The sequence below is a fragment of the Nomascus leucogenys genome, chromosome 17, assembly GCF_006542625.1.
Source record: "Nomascus leucogenys isolate Asia chromosome 17, Asia_NLE_v1, whole genome shotgun sequence".
NCBI classification, from domain to species: domain Eukaryota; kingdom Metazoa; phylum Chordata; class Mammalia; order Primates; family Hylobatidae; genus Nomascus; species Nomascus leucogenys.
The window spans coordinates 31,364,577-31,384,423 of NC_044397.1; the positions used below are offsets into that span (position 1 = coordinate 31,364,577).

At 45.0% G+C, this 19,847-nt stretch overlaps 1 protein-coding gene across 5 annotated transcripts in view; it reads right to left on the reverse strand.

Annotated features, from left to right (window-relative positions):
- LOC100592722 (E3 ubiquitin-protein ligase RNF216) overlaps nucleotides 1–19,847 on the reverse strand; it is a 164,989-nt gene that overhangs the window by 82,385 nt on the left and 62,757 nt on the right. For all 5 annotated transcript variants that reach the window (XM_030795726.1, XM_030795730.1, XM_030795729.1 and 2 more), the window contains 4 exons: nucleotides 18,001–18,051; nucleotides 16,157–16,294; nucleotides 13,248–13,396; nucleotides 12,288–12,366 (listed from right to left, as the gene is read on the reverse strand). In XM_030795726.1, coding sequence (XP_030651586.1) covers nucleotides 12,288–12,366; nucleotides 13,248–13,396; nucleotides 16,157–16,294; nucleotides 18,001–18,051 — 417 coding nt within the window. The remainder of the gene's footprint in view (nucleotides 1–12,287; nucleotides 12,367–13,247; nucleotides 13,397–16,156; nucleotides 16,295–18,000; nucleotides 18,052–19,847) is intronic.

The following is a 19,847-nucleotide window of genomic DNA, read 5'->3' on the forward strand; positions in this document are numbered from 1 at the left end:
ATGACAAAAAGGAGGTAAAACACTTCTTATAAAAAGATATTTTGTAGGTATCAATTCTTGAGGGATTTTTAATGGGAAATTTCTAACATGCATCTCTCCTTTGATGAGGCCACAGGCACAGAAAAATGTCATTAAATTATTTTAGTAAAATATACAAAGGAACTTAATAGGTGGTGTGTGGTTTCTAGAAAGAGGGCCACTCCAAGCTTCCGATCCCCACAGGCTGTGACAAGCCTGAGAAGCAATGGCTAACTAGTACACAAAACCACAAAAAAGAGCCACTATATTTTAATTAAGTACCCATAGAAACTCGTTAAAAATCCACAGAGAATCTTTTTCTGTGAGTACTACAGTGTGTTTTAGTAGAGACCAAAAATAACAACAAAGAGACAAGTAGGTGTGTCCTTCCACTACAAGGACAGTCCAAGGTGAGCAGCCCTGGCATCCAAGCCTGCCCGCTGCCGTGGGTGGGCAGGATGACCAGTGCCCTCCCAATAGGACAAAAACTCATGCCCAATGCACCAAGAAGACAAACCCTGGATTTCCATCTCTCCACTGCGACTAATTCTGAGTTCTCTAGCATAGTGTATCGCCATCTTTGTTTCTAGGCCCTTCTTATACTCATTTCTTTTGAGTGTCATCCCTGAGATTCTAAACCTTCTGGGTAGGAATAAGAAATTAACATGAAACCTGAGAGAAGGGGCACAGCAGTGCTATGGACAGAGTGCAGACCCTGAGAGTGGGAGCACACACACAACAGCCTCCCCCAGCATGTGGCTCTCTCCAGGTTGCACAGGGCCTTTCTCTGAACTTGAATAACGTGGACTAAAGGAGAGCTGTCGTTTCTTATAGAATGTATCGGTTAGCAAAAAAATCAGCTTGAAAAATCTACCCCTTTACATGGCAGAACACTGGGGAGCTGGCAGAAATGAGCTGAGTGGTGAGTGATGAGTCATCTTCTGCTCCCTGATGGGATTTTCCACCTGCCCACTTTAGGGGAACTCCATGCTCTTGTGGCAGCAGGTTCGCAAAACTGGAGGCAGTTCCCTCTTTCTAGGATCTCCGTTCATCTCCTGAGGCCGCACATCTGCACACACTGTCCTCACTGGGCAGCTACTACTTCATGACACAAAGTGCCAGGCACTGCACTTGACGCTTTACCCACGCTGTTTCCATTGGTTTTGCACAAAAGCTCTACGAGGTAGGTGCAACCGTTCTTATTGTACAGGGAAAGGAAATGTGGCTTAGGGAGATCAAGTATTCACCCTACGTCACAAAGCTAGTGAGTGGAGGAGCTAGAATTAAAGCATAAGTGGGTTTAATATCAAAATCCCTTGTCTTAACCACTGAGCTATACCGCTTCCCTCACTGTGATGCAGCAACAGCCACACATTTCACTGCCATTCATGGCCTCACAGCACCCAGTGCTGTGCAGAGCTGCACATCAATCAACACTTCTCATGTAAGGGCTTCAAAAGAACTCTTGAAACAGACAACTTACTATGAAAGCCCAGCAAAAGACATGTCCCAAACAATGCCTCTTCATGTGAACGGAGCAGGAGGTTCGTGTCTGGTCTCCTGAGAAGGTGGAAACACTAACTGATGAAGGCAGCTCAGGACCAGAAGAGAGCACCAGGATGTTGTCTGGGACAAGGAAGAGCCAGGCCCATTTTCTAGGGATCAGGGAGGTCGGCAACATCTGAGGCCCCAGGTCGCTGCCGGGTCCTCGGAGCCCACACTGACTCTAGACTTCCTTGGCTCTGAAATGCAGGTGGGTGTGGGTTCTGCCACCTGCCAGGGGGTCAGCAGTTGTCTCTGCGAGTTTCAAGGGGAGAAACCTGAGGGGCTACAGCAGCCCTGCAGAGGGAGTGGGAGTGGCAGCATAGTCCATGTTCACTCACAGCTCCCAGCCTCCTCCAAGGCGGGCCAAGGGGAGAGGCAGGTGCTTCTACCATTAGCGTCTGACATGAGGGATAAAGCAGCTGAAATACAGGGGTAAAAAACTATTTCTGTAGGGCCAAGCAGAAACAAAAATAAAATTTTTATTCATATTGGCGTTTTGGTTTAATGCGTATGTATTTTTACCTTTTCCTATTTCGGGTTGTCAGCTCTCTCCCTTCTGAATAATCACCGAAACAGCAAGCATGGTATTTGACTCTTAATGGGAAGGCAGGGCGGGAAGAGAAGCAAGCAACATTTGCCTTTTATTATTTTTCTTCTTCTTTAAAAGAATCTAACAAACACATCTACTCTATACTGTATGTACTGTGCTTCAATAGCAGGTAAGGGAAGAGGATGTGCTTGCATGTGTAATTAACCAAAATCTTCCCAGGATCAAGAAGTCTGTGATGAATAGATTCACTATGCTTTTAAATTTTAAAAAGTGAAAACTGACAAAAGTACTCAGACACAGGTAGAGTTAAAAATCCTGAAGCCTCCTTGCTATGACGCCAGCCCTGCTCAGTACTTGATGGAAGGGAGGCTCACAGGGATGGTGTCTGCGACCCACTCTGAGGCTGTTCTAAGGCAAGGAGGCTTCTCTGTGAGTTCTCAGCTCTGCCATTTACCGTCACCTGACTTTAAGCCAGTGTCTATTTTGTAGGCCTGCTGTGGGGACCAATATGAGCTGAGAGCTCTGCCAGGCACCCTATACGATATGCCTGCAAGGGAGCATCCTTCTGCGGCCTGAACCTGAAGCTCTTCAAAGGGACCCATGCTGGGCTCTGAAGGAAGTGACTCACCTTGGAGGAGCAAGGGCAGGTCACATTCCATGATGAGAAATTCTCACACCACCCTTCTTCATATTTGACTCACATTATGCAGCATGGACTTCCACTCCAGTAAATAAGTCCTCATTTGTGGGCTTAAAAATCTTTTTGTTACCCAGATATTTGGTTCTTGTCAACGCTACTTCCTGAATAAAGGTCTTCCCTGATAGTAGGAACAAGCGGCCCAAGCTTCATTCATCTCTAGATAAATGTGAAGGCCTGTGCTCAGCACAGGAGTCAGCTGACTGGCTGGGCCCCAAATTAGAGTGCTGTTAATAAGTGCCAACCACCCGCCATCACAGCTGGAGCTGCCCTGGCACTGATAGCTGGTCCACACTCATTTACATTCTCTTCATGCAACCATGCAGCTACTGTAGGAGGCTGCAGATGCCTGTTTTTTAACCAACAAACTGGTTCACTGCAGATGTGAATTTTGGTTGTATTTCACGGCTGTAAACTTAAAAACAGCAAATGCTAGAAAGAATAGGATGGGAACCTAGAAAGGGCAGAAAAACAAGCAGGGAAGAAAGTTGGCAGGTGAGAAAGGATAAATAAATACAAGTGACACTGGGAAAAGATGGGTGGTTACACAACCACACACACATTTGCAGTTTCCACGAAAAGACTACACCAGATGTTCTTCAGTTATTCTGATTGAACTCTCACCACCTGATGGTCTCTCGTCGTTAGCGCTTCCTTCATGAGTATGCCCAAACCTCCACCTCGTGGCCCTAAGTTTCCGGAAAACTTGACTTACATACCTCTGAGTTTATAAAGCAAAGTTATGGCTGTGGCAAGGCAGAAAAGACTCAACAGTGAAACTTCTGACCCTAAGAGTACATATTCCAGAAGCATCACCTTCAAGTCTCCTTTTATGTGACATTCTTCAGTCTCACACCAAACACACCCAATTCATTCCTAAAAGCAGCAAGCTGAAAACAAACTAATGAATTCTTTATCTGAGAACACACTAGGGAGCTGAGAGCCTTGACAAAAGCATTCCATTGTATCAATGAAACAAAGACTCTCTCCATTTCATCAAAGATACAATGTCTTATTCCTCAGGGATTCCAGAGGAATGATTCCAGCCATTCAAGTCCTCCTCCAGAGAGCGCATTAATATAAACGCCTCATTTTAGAGCGACAAGTTCCTGAAAAGCCAACTGGAATTTATATTACCGGCAAAGACACTGCAATGAGAAAGCAGGTGCCCTTAGTCTCACACGGGTCAAAATTAGCTTGTAGCTCATGTCTTAAATATTGGGAATCCTCAAGGATTAGCGACTGCTTTAGCCATCTTGCTAGAAAGAATGGCCTAAGGAGAATTTGCACAATTAAGAAAGGTAAAAGCGTATGCGCTAATAACATGGACATCTTAGATAAAGTCTAAATGCATGTAGTGGTTTGCTTTAGTACTGAGCCTAAAAGAACTGTGTCAATTCTGCTTACAAAACAGTGTTTTGCTGACACATACTTTTCAAACACCCAAGAGGAAGAAAACCCTTTCCTCATGGAGCATCTGTGCCACCTAGTGGCAACTCATTCCACAGCCCACAAATAAGGACAGAAGATTTAGGCATAAACTCTCCTTTCTCATCCCAAGGACAAGGTGGAGACTTCTCTCATTCCACTGGTGGTCACTGAGCCAGCTCTACCAGGCCGTCACTGCCTCAGATCCCCATATAACATTTTTCACTTTATTTTCCATGATGGGCCAAACACCTACAACCCTTACCCTAACATTAGAAACTAAAATGTGAATGCTATTATCCGTAGGTGAAAGTCAAGTTCTGAAGCATACTGTAATCCATCATGTAATCATAACACACATTCTCTCCACTGCAAAACGTTGCTGAGGGGCACAAAAGATGTGAATAAATGAAAAGACATACTTTAAACTTAGCATGGCCCAGCATTTCTAAGCTAATAATCTCCCTGATGGGCACCTTACCCCTCTCCTCCTCTTTCCTCCTTTTGCTGCTCATTTCAGACTCCAAAATCTTTCTCCAGCCTAGATCTCTCCCTGTGTTACTGACCCGGGTCACTGATCTAGGGCCACTGATTTATGGAGCACCTACTATGTGCCAGGTATTGTAAAAACACATACACACTGGATGTCTCACCTAAAAACTCAACATGTCCAAAACAAAAGTAATCTCTCCTGAATCTTTTGGATTCATTTCCAGTTTTGTAAACAGCATCATCAACTACATAGTGGTCCACACCAGACAAGCCTGTGAGGCCTCTGGCTTTCTCCCCACCTTCACATGCAACGCATCACCTTCTAATCCTCTACCTCTCAAATCTGCTCCTGTTCTCCAACTCCAAGGGCAGTTATGGTCCTTATGACCCTTATCAGTCAGGATGTGCTAGGTTATGCTGCTGGAACAAACTCAAACCTCAGTAGCTCAAAACAGACTTTGTTCTCACTCATGTTGCACATCCCTCTTGGCAGAGGGAAAAGAAAATGAACCATATACCCTTTAAAAAAAACTGTGGTAGGCTGGGCGTGGTGGCTCACCCTGTAATCCCAGCACTTTGGGAGGCCAAGGTGGGCGGATCACCTGAGGTCAGGAGTTCGAGACTAGACTGACCAACATGGAGAAACCCCGTCTCTACAAAAATACAACATTAGCTGGGCGTGGTGGCATATGCATGTAATCCCAGCTACTCAGGAGGCTGGGGCAGGAGAATTGCTTGAACCCAGGAGGCAGAGGTTACGGTGAGCCAAGATCATGCCATTGCACTCCAGCCTGGGCAAGAAGAGTGAAACTCCATCTCAACAAAAACAAAAACAAAACAAAACACCACTTTGGGAGGCTGAAGCAGGTGGAGGATCACAAGGTCAGGAGATCAAGATCATCCTGGCTAACATGGTGAAACCCCGTCTCTACTAAAAACGCAAAAAATTAGCTGGGCATGGTGGCATGTGCCTGTAGTCCCAGCTATTCAGGAGGCTGAGGCAGGAGAATTGCTTGAACCCAGGGAGGTGGAGGTTGCAGTGAGCCAAGACTGCACCACTGCACTCCAGCCTGAGCAACAGAGCGATACTCCCTCTCACAAAAAAAAAAAAATTTGGTAAAAACACACAATACAAAAACTACCCAATTAACACTTTTTTTTTTTTTTTTTTTTTTTTTTTTTTTTGAGATGGAGTCTCGCTCTGTCGCCCAGGCTGGAGTGCAGTGGCGCAATCTCGACTTACTGCAAGCTCCGCCTCCCGGGTTCACGCCATTCTCCTGCCTCAGCCTCTCCGAGTAGCTGGGACTACAGGCGCCCGCCACCACGCCCGGCTAATTTTTTGTATTTTTAGTAGAGACGGAGTTTCACTGTGGTCTCGATCTCCTGACCTTCTGATCCACCCGCCTCAGCCTCCCGAAGTGCTGGGATTACAAGCGTGAGCCACCTCGCCCGGCTGACCCAATTAACACATTTTTAAGTGTATAGGGTCTATTAGCAAAACGCTGTACAGCTGATCTCTAAACAACTTCATCTTGCATGACCGAAACTTCCCGCTGCACAGTGACTCCCCACTTTGCCTTCTCCCAGCCTCTGGCACCCAGGGTTCTACTTTGTGTTCTCATGAGTCTGACTACTTTAGATCCTGCATTTAAGTGGAATCGTGAAGTATTTGTCCTTCTATGACTGGCTAATTGCACTGAGCACAATGTCTCTCAAGGTTTCTCTGTGTTGTAGTATGTGCCAGGAGTTCCTTCTTTTCAAAGGCTGCAAAATATATCACATTTTAACCATTCATCTGTTGACGAACATGTCGGTAAGTTGTTTCCATCTCGCGGCTACTGTGCATAATGCTGCAATGAACACAGGAACATGCTGAGATCCTTTCTCAAAGGATCTCAATTCCTTTCCACTGGCTGCCTTTTCACTCTGTTGATGGTTTCCTTTGCTGAAAGCATCTTAGTAGTCACTTGCCTATTTTTTGCTTTTGTCACCTTGTTTTTGGTATTATACCCAGGAAATCATTGCCAAGACTGATGTCATGAAGCTTTCCACCTATGTTTTCTTCTAGTTTTTATAGTTTTAGGTCTTACACTTAAGTCTTTAATCCATTTAAAGAGTTGATTTTTGTGTTATGGTATGAGATATGGTATCAGGGTCTAATTTCATTCTTTTTTTTTTTTTGAGACGGAGTCTTTCTCTGTCCCCCAGGCTGGAGTGCAGTGGTGCGATCTCAGCTCACCGCAACCTCCGCCTCCTGGGTTCACGCCATTCTCCTGCCTCAGCCTCCCTAGTAGCTGGGACTACAGGCGCCTGCCAACACGCCCGGCTAATTTTTTGTATTTTTAGTAGAGACGGGGTTTCACCGTGTTAGCCAGGATGGTCTCGATCTCCTGACCTTGTGATCCGCCCACCTCGGCCTCCCAAAGTGCTGGGATTACAGGCTTGAGCCACTGCGCCTGGCCTAATTTCATTCTTTTGTGTGTGGATATTCAGTTTACAGAGCACCATTAATCAGAGACTACCTTTTCCCCTGGTGGGTGTTCTTTGCACCCTTGTTGAGGCTCAGCTGATCATAAATGTGTGGATTTATTTCTGAGCACTGTATTATGTTCCACTGGTCTACATGTCTGCCTGTTTCAATTACTGTAGCTTTGTAATACGTTTTGAAGTCAGGAAGTGTGAGGCTTCCAGCTTTGTTCTTTTTCTTAAGATGGTCTAGGATATTTGGGATCCTTTGTGGTTCCATATGCATTTTAGGGATGTCTTTCCATTTATTTATGTCTTCTATAATTATTTCAACAATTTTTTATAGTTTTCAGTGTATAAGTCTTTCCCCACTCCTTGGTTAAGTTGTTCCTAAGTATTCCAACTTTTCTGATGTATTATAAATTAGATTTTCTTAATTTCTCTTTTTGGAGTGTTTTTTAGTGTACAGAAATGCAACTGAGTTTTATTTGCTGATTTTGTATCCTGCACCTTTGCTGAATGTATTAATTCTAACAAGTTTTTTGTGGAAATTGCAGATTTTTCTATGTATAAGATCATGTTATCTGTGAACTTGCACGGATATAGATGCTTTTGCTTTTTCCTGCCAAACAGCTCTAGCTCGGGCTTCCAGTGTTATGTAGCGTGGAAGTGGTGAGAGTGATATCCTTGCCTTGTTCCTGATCTTAGTAAAAAAAAAAAAAAAAAAGCTTTTCAGCATGTGTGTGTGTGTGTGTGTGTGTGTGTGTTTTGAGACAGAGTCTCACTCTGCCGCCCAGGCTGGAGTACAGCAGCACAATCTCCACTCACTGCAACCTCCACCTCCCTGGTTCAAGTGATTCTCTCCTGCCTCAGCCTCCCAAGTAGCTGGGATTATAGGCGCACACAACCACACCCAGCTAAATTTCTGTATTTTTAGTAGAGACAGAGTTTCGCCATGTTGGCCAGGCTGGTCTTGAACTCCAGAATTCAGGTGATCCACTTGCCTCGGCCTCCCACAGTGCCAGGATGACAGGTGGTAGCCAGTATGCCTGGACAGTGTGTTCTTCTTTTTTTTTTGAGACGGAGTCTTGCTCTGTCGCCCAGGCTGGAGTGCAGTGGCGCGATCTCGGCTCACTGCAAGCTCCGCCTCCCGGGTTCACGCCATTCTCCTGCCTCAGCCTCTCCGAGCAGCTGGGACTACAGGCGCCCGCCACCATGCCTGGCTAATTTTTTGTATTTTTAGTAGAGACGGGGTTTCACCGTGGTCTCAATCTCCTGACCTCGTGATCCGCCCGCCTCGGCCTCCCAAAGTGCTAGGATTACAGGCTTGAGCCACCGCGCCCAGCCGACAGTGTGTTCTTTAGTTCTCATACTTTGTGAATTTTCTTGCTGTTTGTGATTTCTAAGTTTATCACCTTGTTGCTGGAAAAGATACTTGGTATGATTTTGATCTTAAATTTGTTAAGACCTGTATTATGATCTAATATTCTCCATCCTGGAAAATGTTCCATGTGCAATAGAGAAAAAGTGTTTTCTGTGCCTGTTGGCTAGAATGTTTTGTATGTGTCTGTTAGGTCTATAGTGTTGTTCAAGTCAGCTGTTTCCCTACTAATCTTCTGCCTGGTGGTGCTAACAATGATTGAAAGTGAGTTACTGCAATCTCCTACTATTTTTGTGTTATTTTCCCCTTCGGTTGTCAATATTTGCTTCACATATTTGGGTGCTCTGATGTCGGGTGCATATACAGATGGTCTCCAACTTACAATGGTTTAATTTACACTTTTTGACTTTACTGTGGTATGAAAGTCATACACATTCAGTAGAAACTGTAATTCAAGTACCCATACAATCATTCTCTTTTTCACTTTCAGTACAGTATTCAACAAATTACATGAGATATTCATACTTTATTCTAAAATACGCTTCCTGAGAGAAGATTTTGCTAAATCGTAGGCTAATGTAAGTGCTCGGGCTTTTGTTTTCCTTTTTTCAGGAGCTTGCAAGCTCTTGCTTCTTTTGGTGCCTGTCTGAGGTACCACAGGCCCTCTAGAGCTGCTGTAAGCTGCCCAGCTCTTTTGTGGCCTCAGCAGCTCCAAGGCATCTAGAGTAGGTTGGGTTCTGTCAGCAGTGAGTTGGGTGAGACAGAAACCAGTCCCTCAGGCAGCCCCTTGAGAAGCCCAAACGCTGAACACATGCTCTACTCTTCCCCTGGACCCAAAAAGAAGCCTTCGAGGTACACTGGACTCCACCTACTGTACCGTGGGTCCTCTGGGGCAGTATAAACCACCCAGCTTTCTCTTATTCTCAGCAGTCCCCAGGGACCTAGACCATGCCAGGTCCCATCGGTGCTTCATTGAGTGAGACAGAAACCAGAGTCTTGGGTGGGCTCCAGAAAACCTAGAATGCTGGACTCATGCTCCAACTCCTTCCCTCCCGAGAGAAGCAGGGAGAGGGCAATGAGGAGCCAGTACGTGCTAGTTTCACCATCCCATTTGTCCTCAGTGGTCCCCAACCTGGTGCCCTTTCCTGTGAGATAAGACAGAAACTAGTCCCTTGAGCAGCCTCCTGAAAGGTCTGAATATTAGATATATGTTCCAGTCTTCTTTTTCCTCCCCAGAAAGATGCCAGAAGTTGGGAGTTTCCTCCCAATCACATGGTGCTGTGCCAGGGGGAGGAGCTCTGGAGAGCCAGCGTCACAAATTCCCCAGCCTTTGATGCAACTGGTTTCTGGATTTCTCACAGAGAGAAATGGTCTTTCCATTGTTGTTGAACTGTTATCTCCACGGGTAAAAGAGGGTCCGGGGCTTTCTCTTCTGTCATCTTGACATTACTCCACACCACATGCCTTTATGGCTTTTTCTGCAAGTGATCTAACTACTCACATGTTTCACTGACCACAAGAAGCTACATGGCTACCTCCAAGTTCAGCAGGCCATGTATATTTCTCCCATAGACAGAAACTAAAACATATGTGGTATTCCTATTTGGGATCTTAAGAGCCCCTAGGTAGCTCCCACCAACATCCCAAGTTGACGCCCACTAGATGCTGTTCCAGACTCAAGTGTGCCCTCAGGCTTTTATTTTTAAAATTTTTTTCTTTTAAAGACAGGGTCTTAGTCGGTTGTCCAGGCTAGAGCGCAGTGGCGCAATCATGGCTCAGTGCAGCCTCAATCTCCTGGGCTCAAGTGATTGTCCTGCCTCAGTCTCTTAAGTAGCTAGGACTATGGGCACACATCACCATGCCCAGTTGAGTTTTAAACTTTTTTTTTGTAGAGATAGGGTCTCACTATGTTGCTCAGGCTGGTCTCGAACTCCTGGTCTCAAGAGATCCTCCTGCCTCAGCCTCTCAAAGTGCTGGGATTACAGGCATGAGCCACTGGGCAACAAATGCAGCTGCTTTTAAATGTCTTCAGGCTGGGGGTGGTGGCTTACACCTGTAATACCAGCACTTTGGGAGGCTGAGGTGGGCAGACTACTGGAGGCCAGGAATTCAGGACCAGCCTGGCCAACATGGTGAAACCTCATCTCTACTAAAAATATAAAAGTCAGTCAGGCATGGTGGCACATACCTGTGATCCCAGCTACTTGGGAGGCTGAGGCAGGAGAATTGCTTGAAGCCAGGAGGCGGAGGTTGCAGTGAGCTGAGATCGTGCCATTGCACCCCAGCCTGGGCGACAGAGTGAGACTCTGTCTCAAAATTAAAAAAAAAAAAAAAACAAACATCCTCAGAGAATAATGGTCTCTCCTCTTCTTTGGCCTTCCTAATTGTACATAAGCACTTTCACTGGCAGACCTTCTTTGAAACCTTACCAGGAAATGTAGTTCCCAGCTCCTTCTAAGCAACTCATGAAGACCCAAGAGGCTGTGCAGTGCTGTACATTTCTCACCTGGACTACTCAACAGGCAAGGAGACTTTCCTGATATTTTACCTCTCCCCACCTCAGGACAGTGTGCTGCATGGGCCTGCCCCTACTCAGCTTATGAGCCTCCTTCACACTCCTAGCACCAGTAACGGTCCACATTGCTGCCACTCCTGGGGCCTAGAACATTTCTCCACCTCCACTCCACTCCCACCCTTTCCATCCTTTGGCTACTTCCTCCTTATCTGCTGTGTCTTAGCACAGGCATCACCTCCCCAGGCAGTCCAGCACCTGACCCACTGGAAGCACACAAGGGACAGGCTAGCACTCTGCTTTCTTCAGAGTTGCCAAGATGCCAGCGACTGTTGGGACAATTGTTATAGCAACAGCCTGGGGTGCGAACATATAAAATGGCCAGAAATATCAATGCTGAAAACAAAAGAAATTAAGTTTTGATCCATCGGTTTAGTTTATTCTTCCTTTTCTCATCTCTACCTTAATTTCTTTACTCTCCCCAAGGAAAGATATTGTAGTGTTCAACTCTAATCATGCAATTTTAGAAAAATGGCTTAGAAGATATTTGTCTAGGTGGATGCTAATATTCACTAAAAACTCTAAGTGGCTTCTAAATAGCTGACAAATTTTAAGACATTCTTAGTTCACAGAGCACCAAGTTAAAGAGAACAAAGATCTGCAACAGTAATGCGCCTAGACAGCTCTGCTCCCACGTAATATAGTCAGTTCTTATGAGGAGAAACAGTCAAATAAATAACCTACCAGATGTGATGGAGATGCCACTACGATGCCCAGTTCTTTAATCAAAGAAGCGTCGTTTGGACTTTGAAAATGGCAAAAGGTGTGTGTGTGGGGAGGGAGGGTAGTGGGGGGGTATTTGAGCACAGGTGGTGAAGAGAGCAAGCAAGAAAAATGTTGACACAGTGGAAGAAAAACTAAACACTTCCCACTTTACATTATAGTATCTGTCCTAAAGAAGATGACATAAAACAGGAATCCAGAGCTTTGTAACTGGAGCGGCAAGAGTGGCTGCCATCTCAGTAACCATGTCAACTGTTACTCACAAAAGTACTCATCCTCATTTGCTTATGAAAAGGAAAGCACTCAAATCCTTCCTATACATCAGCAGTCAGGTAAACAGCAGATATTTGGGCCATGAGGGCAGCCCATAATACCATAATTCGATATACATCTAGAAAAAAATGTGCCTCCCTACCTTTCGGCAGTGAGGATTAGGACAGCTGAACCTCTTCACATCACTGTCCAACAGAGCCGGAAAGCTACAGGACGGGCACCTAGAGTCAGAACAGCAGAAGTGACATTACTTCAAACATTAAAGCCTGACCTAGTTCCAGCTCCATGTGGCTGTTCATATGAAGATGGAGTTTTGAGCTGGACATTCACATCCCCTTTATACTCCTTAGTTTTCCTTAAAACACAGATTGAGCCTCTTCTTTGTGCCGGCTCTTATCAGGAAACATAAGCACCACTTGAGGTTCTGACTCAATATAAACCACTCAATAAATAAACATGTCCCAACCTTAATGAGAACTCCTTGCACATACCGATTTCCCTCCAGCCCAGGGCACCATGATTGTATCTATGGGCCAGAAGATTAGGTGGTGCCAAGATATGTAGACAGAAGTTTGAGCTGCAGGCTGGACACGGTGGCTCATGCCTGTAGTCCCAGCACTTTGGGAGGCCGAGGTGGGCGAATCATTTGAGGTCAGGAGTTGGAGACCAGCCTGACCAACATGGCACAACCTCGTCTCTACTAAAAATAAGCTGGAATGTGGTGGCGCATGACTGTAATCCAGGCTACTTGGGAGGCTGATGCATGAGAATTGCTTGAACTTGGAAGGCAGAGGTTGTACTAAGCCGAGATTGCGCCACTGTACTCCAGCCTGGGCGACAGAGCGAGAATTCATCACAAAAAAAAAAAAAAAAAAAGTTTGAGCTGCAGATTTTTCCATTAATAGAATTACTGGTTACTCAATGGTTCTGAGGTGTAAAAAATAAAAATAAATAAATAAAATTATTGATAATCTTATTTCTCAGCAAGAAATGCCAAATAACCTGGAAGATAAACACAATTTTCATCATCTGATGCAAGTGCCCAGGTAGTTTTCACAATGGGGAAGGGTTGGCAAATGGCACGCTCTGCCTGAGAACGAACCTGACAAGCTCGTCGGCGTAGGCTGCCGCAACCTCCTCCTCGGCTTTTCGCTCATAGTACTTATACAGGATGGTCTGGGGCAGCACCTTCTCCAGCTCACTGGTTGGGAACGAACACGTGCAGCTGCCTTCCATGCAGCTGAGCTCCAACTAGAAAAAGGCGAACAGGCAAAGAAAAAAAAATCAACACCATTTATAGAAAAATAAAAGCGTCAGTGGTTAAAAACATAGATCCTGAGACAACAGAGCAAAGATCCCTCTGCCTGTTTGTCTCTGAGAAATCACACTTAAATCATGGAAACCATGAAACAAAAATCCAGTACATCTTTGATATCACTAGAGGACCTCTATCAGCCCAAATCACAATCCACAAAAACTGAAAGTGGAGGAAGGGTAAATGGCTCAGCAGACCACACACAGAAGCCCATAGCTTAGGGTCGGAAAAGGAGATGCTGGGGAGACATTGTTCCCCTCTACAGATATTAGAAAGCTGGAGATCCTCTGGAAAGCAGAGCTGAGTGGTGGGGAGGGGCGGGGACTCAAAGTAATAAAATGAAAACAGGGACATGGGTGGAGCCTCTAGTTCCTACCCCCTTCAGAAGGAACTGGCTGACTCTGAGAGAAATGAGGAAGATCTCCTGAACAGCTGGACCACAAGGCTCTGGCCTGGGAACCAGTCATAGGGAAGAGCAGAGCTGAGGGGTGGCCTGAAGTCAGAGTCTGAAATGGAATCTGCATAATGAACAGAGAATTCTCTAGACCCTTCCTCCCCCTCAATTTCAGAATGGTGAAAAATGGGCTCACACCCACCAGGCACGAGGCAGACTGAATCACCCCAGGGAAGAGACTTAAAGGCCATTCAGGTTCATGATATAAAAGCTAACTGGCTCCTAGGCACCTAGAGTCAAACTCACTGGTCTATAAGCCCCACTACTCATACAGCTTTCAAACAGCTCTTTAACATGAACAAAAAGTGTCAGACACGAGGAATGCTTGCCACATGAAAGACAGACACCAAAGAAAACAAATGGAAAAAGACATCTTAAAAATAACTAGCTAAAATTTATGAGGCATTTACCATGTGTCAAACAATAAGTTCATTAAACTCATCACCTCATTTAGCTTTCAAAACAATGCTATGATTATTTCCATTTTACAAAGGAAGAAACTGAGGCTTAAGGAATTTAATTTGCTCAAGATCACAGGGCTGGTATGGCTGATGGGGGCATGGCCCAATGCATTCTGCTTGACTCCAAAGGTCATGCTCTTTGAAAAAACATAAACTTTATTTATTTATTTATTTTTCTGAGACAGAGTCTCGCCCTGTCACCAAGGCTGGAGTGCAGTGGTGCGATCTCAGCTCACTCAGCCTCCCGAGTAGCTGGATTACAGGCACCCACCACCACACCTGGCTAATTTTTTATTTTTAGCAGAGAGGGGGTTTCACCATGTTGGCCAGGCTGGTCTTGAACTGCTGATCTCGTGATCCACCCAACTCAGCCTCCCAAAGTGCTGGGATTACAGGCATGAGCCACCGCGCCTGGCCTATTTTTCTTTTTTTGAGACAGAGTTTTCCTCTTGTTGCCCAGGCTGGAGTGCAATGGCGCGATCTCAGCCACCACAACCTCTGCCTCCCAGAATTCAATCAATTCTCCTGCCTCAGCCTCTGCAGTAGCTGAGATTACAGGCACGCGCCACCAGGCCTGGCTAATTTTGTATTTTTAGTAGAGATGGGGTTTCTCCATGTTGGTCAGGTTGGTCTTGAACTCCTGACCTCAGGTGATCTGCCCACCTCGGCCTCCCAAAGTGCTGGGATTACAGGCGTGAGCCACTGTGCCCGGCCCCTAATGTTAACATCTTATGTCAAAACCAGGAAGTTGACAGTGGTCTGCTACAATTAATGGGACCAGTCTTTCCACTCATGTCTTCTTTTCTGGCCCAGGATCCCACAAGGCAGCTAGTCGTCATGTCTCCCTAGTCTCTTCCGACCTGAGTTTCTCAGTATTTCTTGGTCTTTTACAACCCTGACACTTTTGAAAAGTACTGGCCAGTAAGTTTGTAGAATGTCTCTCAATTTGATTTGTCTCATGATTAGACCTAAGTTAGGGACTTTTTGGCAAGTTCTCAGCATACTGCCAGACAGATGTCAATGTGTCCTATGTATGGTTGGGGATGTAAAAAGGCCCCCCGCTTTTTGAGATGGGGGTCTTACTCTGTTGCCCAGGTTGGAATGCAGTGGCTCCCACCTCAGCCTCCTGAGGAGCTTGACTATAGGTGTGCGCCACCATGCCAGGTAATTTTTGTATTTTTTGTAGAGACAGGGTTTCACCATGTTGGCCAGGCTGGTCTCAAACTCCTGACCTCAGGTGATCCGCCTGCCTCAGCCTCCCAAAGTGCTAGGATTACAGGCGTGAGCCACCCGGGCAAAAAGTCACCTTAATCACTGTGTTAGTTTTCTATTGCTGCTGGAACAAAATACCACAAACTTAGTGGTGTAAAACAATGTAAAATTCCCATACTGTGTTTGTTATGCTGGTGTCCAGAGAAACTGACTTTGGAGAGAGAAATATGATCTTGTGTAATTATGTTATTTGAATATACATTTAATCCAATAGGCTGCAAGGTTCTCTGAGGTAACCTTCCCTCTGATTATGAATAAGAAGATGAATGAAGCAGGTGCTCCTCTGCAGCTAGGCATGGGAGCGTGGAAGAATTCTACTGTGCCCTGAAAAGAAATCTGCTGTGCTCACAGAACCCACATAATTACATACATCAGGTACTGCACACATAAGCATACCAGAAGAACTCCACCTCACCCTAAAAGAGGCACTTACACTTATCTGTCAACATGGTCTCCTTAGACTCCAGGAATGTGTCCTATATACATGGGACATATTACACAGTTCTTACCTTTCCAGATCCAAAGACTGCCTCTTGGGCGTATCTGATGAGACACTCTTTGCAGAACAAGTGAGCATCTGCGCACTGTGTCAGCTCCTCGAATGGAAATTCCCCATAGCAGCAGCGACACTCAATCAGCTGGCCGTCCTGAAGGCAGTCAAGAAACACACATGAAATGTCCTGCACTTAAGCAGAGGGGGAGCCTTGTCTCCCATCCTCATTTCTCTCCCACCCCGCACACAAATTCTAAGGTAAAGCAACCCATTTTAGGGGCCATAAAACAATGATATGCTGTTTCGTGCTATATAAATCTAGCTCAAGATACTAGCACAATATTAATCCATACCTAAAACAGTGAAGTTTTCATGCTTTTTTTTCTGGTATTCTTTAGAGTAATTCTTTGTATAATAAAGTTATCACATTCAATCCCATGGTGCAAAGGGAACTAGAACATCTGTACTCAGACGCTAATGTGATTATAAAAAGCAAGGATAAGGAGTACGAGAGATGTTACCCAAAAAACTTTCAAAAGTTGAATTTTGTTCTTGTCATAAGGAGTGTGAACGGGTCGTATCCAAGTCTGAGCTTTATGTTAAGGGACTACTGAAGCTATAACTAAAGCAGCAACCTCAAGTAATGTACCAGGCTATTGACTCCTTTTATTAACTATAGCAACTGATCCAATCACCAACTCATCCTTTTTTTTTTTTTTTTTTTTGAGATGGAGTCTCACTCTGTTGCCCGGGCTGGAGTGCAGTGGCACAATCTTGGCTCACTGCAACCTCCACCTCCCAGGTTCAAGTGATTCTCCTGCTTCAGCCTCCCGAGTAGCGGGGATTACAGGCGCCCGCCACTATGCCCAGCTAATTTTTTGTATTTTTAGTAGATACGGGGTTTCACCATGTTGGCCAGGCTGGTCTCAAACCCCTGACCTCATGATGTGCCCACCTCGGCCTCCCAAAGTGCTGGCATTACAGGTGTGAGCCACCGCATCCAGCCCCATTCTTTATTTTTAATTTTTATTAGAAATGGGGTGTTGCTATGTTGACCAGGTTAGTCTCAAACTCCTGGGCTCAAGCAATCCTCCCATCTTGGCCTCTCAAAGTGCTGGAATTACAGGCACGAGCCACGGTGCCCAGCCACCAACCCGTTCTTAATACCACATTAGAAAAGGTCAGTAGCAGGGCGTAGTGGCTCACACCTGTTCCTAGCACTCTGGGAGGTTGAGATGGGTGCATCACCTGAGGTCAGGAGTTTGAGACCAGCCTGGTCAACATGGTGAAACCCCGTCTCTACTAAAAATACAAAAATTAGCTGGGCATGGTGGCACACAACTGTAGTTCCAGGTACTCGGGAGGCTGAGACAGGAGAATCGCTTGAACCCAGGAGGCAGAGGTTGCAGTGAGCCAAGACTGCGTCATTGCACTTCAGCCTCGGTGACAGGGCAAGACACTGTCTCAAAAAAAAAAAAAAAAAAAAAGAAAACCTCACTGTATGAGCAGCAGACACCATACAGAAACCCATCTTGCCCTGAGGTTAGACATACCTCTTTCTTTTAACTCTAAAGTGATATCTAAGTTGTAAACTTTCCTTTATGAGTCTATCTGATGAATGTCAGGTAATGATTTTTAACAGGAACATCTATTATCTTCCCTTCAGTTCTGATTCAGTGTGGTATAAGAGTGACTATACTAGATCACGTATCTGACTATAACTTGGCTGAACTGCAAACTCAACAAATTAACAGGAGGTTATCCAAAAACAAATTTGCTGTCAAAAATGCTGACAAAACATGGTAAGAGAAAACAGCCCATGAAAATGCCCAGAATAAACAAGGTGAGATTGCAAACTACCTTTTGATACTGTTCTTCATTCATCTGTAGGGCAAGCAAAAAGTCTTCATGCTGAAGAACAAAAAAAGCACGCATTCAGACACAAATTTAGTAAAAATGACACTAACCATTTAATACTTATTTCCATAAACATAACTCCAGTATTGTGATCTCTTCAATTACACAGTTTAGCAGTTCAGAAAGGTTACCTGTGAATAAATTTTAAGTGGATCAGAGAGCTAGAAAATACAGGACAATATTTCTTAAGTATGACTCAAAATGTAGAATAAATAAGGGAAAATGCTGACACATAAAACACTTTGAATAGCAAAGAATAGCATCAACAAAAACAAAGTGAACAAATAAAAACTAAGTTTGGCCAGGTGGGATGGCTCATGCCTGTAATCCCAGCACTTTGGAAGGCTGAGGTGGGCAGATAACCTGAGATCAGGAGTTCGAGACCAGCCTGACCAACATGGAGAAACCCCACCTCTACTAAAAATACAAAATTCGCTGGGCGTGGTGGCATGCGCCTGTAATCCCAGATACTTGGGAGGCTGAGGCAGGAAGATCACTTGAACCTGGGAGGCAGAGGTTGCAGTGAGCTGAGATCACACCATTGCACTCTAGCCTGGGCAACAAGAGTGAAACTCCGTCTCAAAAAACAAACAAACAAAAACTAAGTTTAACAACAGACTTCGTTGGCAAGGCTGTGTGGTAGTGGGCACCCTCACACATTACTGGTAAGAATGCAAAACAAGACAACCATACTGGTGGGACACTGGCACAGTCATCAATGCCACTTCCAAGAGTCTAGCCCAAAGATGCACCTGGGCAGAAACAGGGAATGATGTATGCACAAACTTATCATGGCACTATTTATAATAGCAAAAACCTGGAAACAACCCTAAACGTCCATCAATAGGGGAATGACTGAATAAACTGTGGCATTACATAAAATGGTATACCAGCCAGTTTCAAAAAGGAAAGAGAAAAATCCCTATGAATTGCTGCAGAGTGACTGCCAGGATGCATGGTTAAATGAAAAATGCAGTCGCAGAAGAGTCTGCCACCATTTGGGATTACATTAAATTATTTATGAGACAGAGTCTCACTCTGTCGCCCAGGCCGGAGTGCAGTGGTGCAATCTCAGCTCACTGCAGCCTCGACCTCCCAGGCTCAAGAGATCCTCCCACCTCAGCTTCCCGAGTAGCTGAGACTACAGGTGTGAGCTACTACACCTGGTGGCACACACCTGTAATCTCAGCTACTTGGTCTGCTACTATCTGGATAAGAAAGATGGGTAAATAAAAATACATATACATATTTGCTTTTCCATAAAATAAGGAAAGATAAACCAAAGACTAACAATAATGGTTATATATAAACAAAGTAGGGGGCCAGGTGCAGTGGCTCACGCCTACAATCCCAGCACTTTGGGAGGCCAAGGTGAGGGGATCGCTTGAGGTCAGGAGTTTGAGATCAGCCTGGTCAACATGGCGAAACCCCGTCTCTACTAAAAATACAAAAATTAGCCGAGCATGGTGGCGCGCACCTGTAATCCCAGCTACTCAGGTGGCTGAGGCAGGAGAAGCCCTTAAACCTGGAAGTCAGAGGTTGCAGTGAGCCGAGATCCTGCCACTGCACTCCAGCCTGGGTGACAGAGCGAGACTCCGTCTCAAAAAACGAAGTGTGAGAAAGGGACAGGACAAAAGCTAGATATTTCTGAATATTCCTTGTTTTATAGTTTTTATTTCAGAATTAAAATTTTTACAACATTAGATAAAAAAAAAAACCAATTCTCTAAAAGTTCAAAATAAACAGAAAGAAATAACCCCCCCCTTTTTCTTTTGAAACAGAGTCTTGCT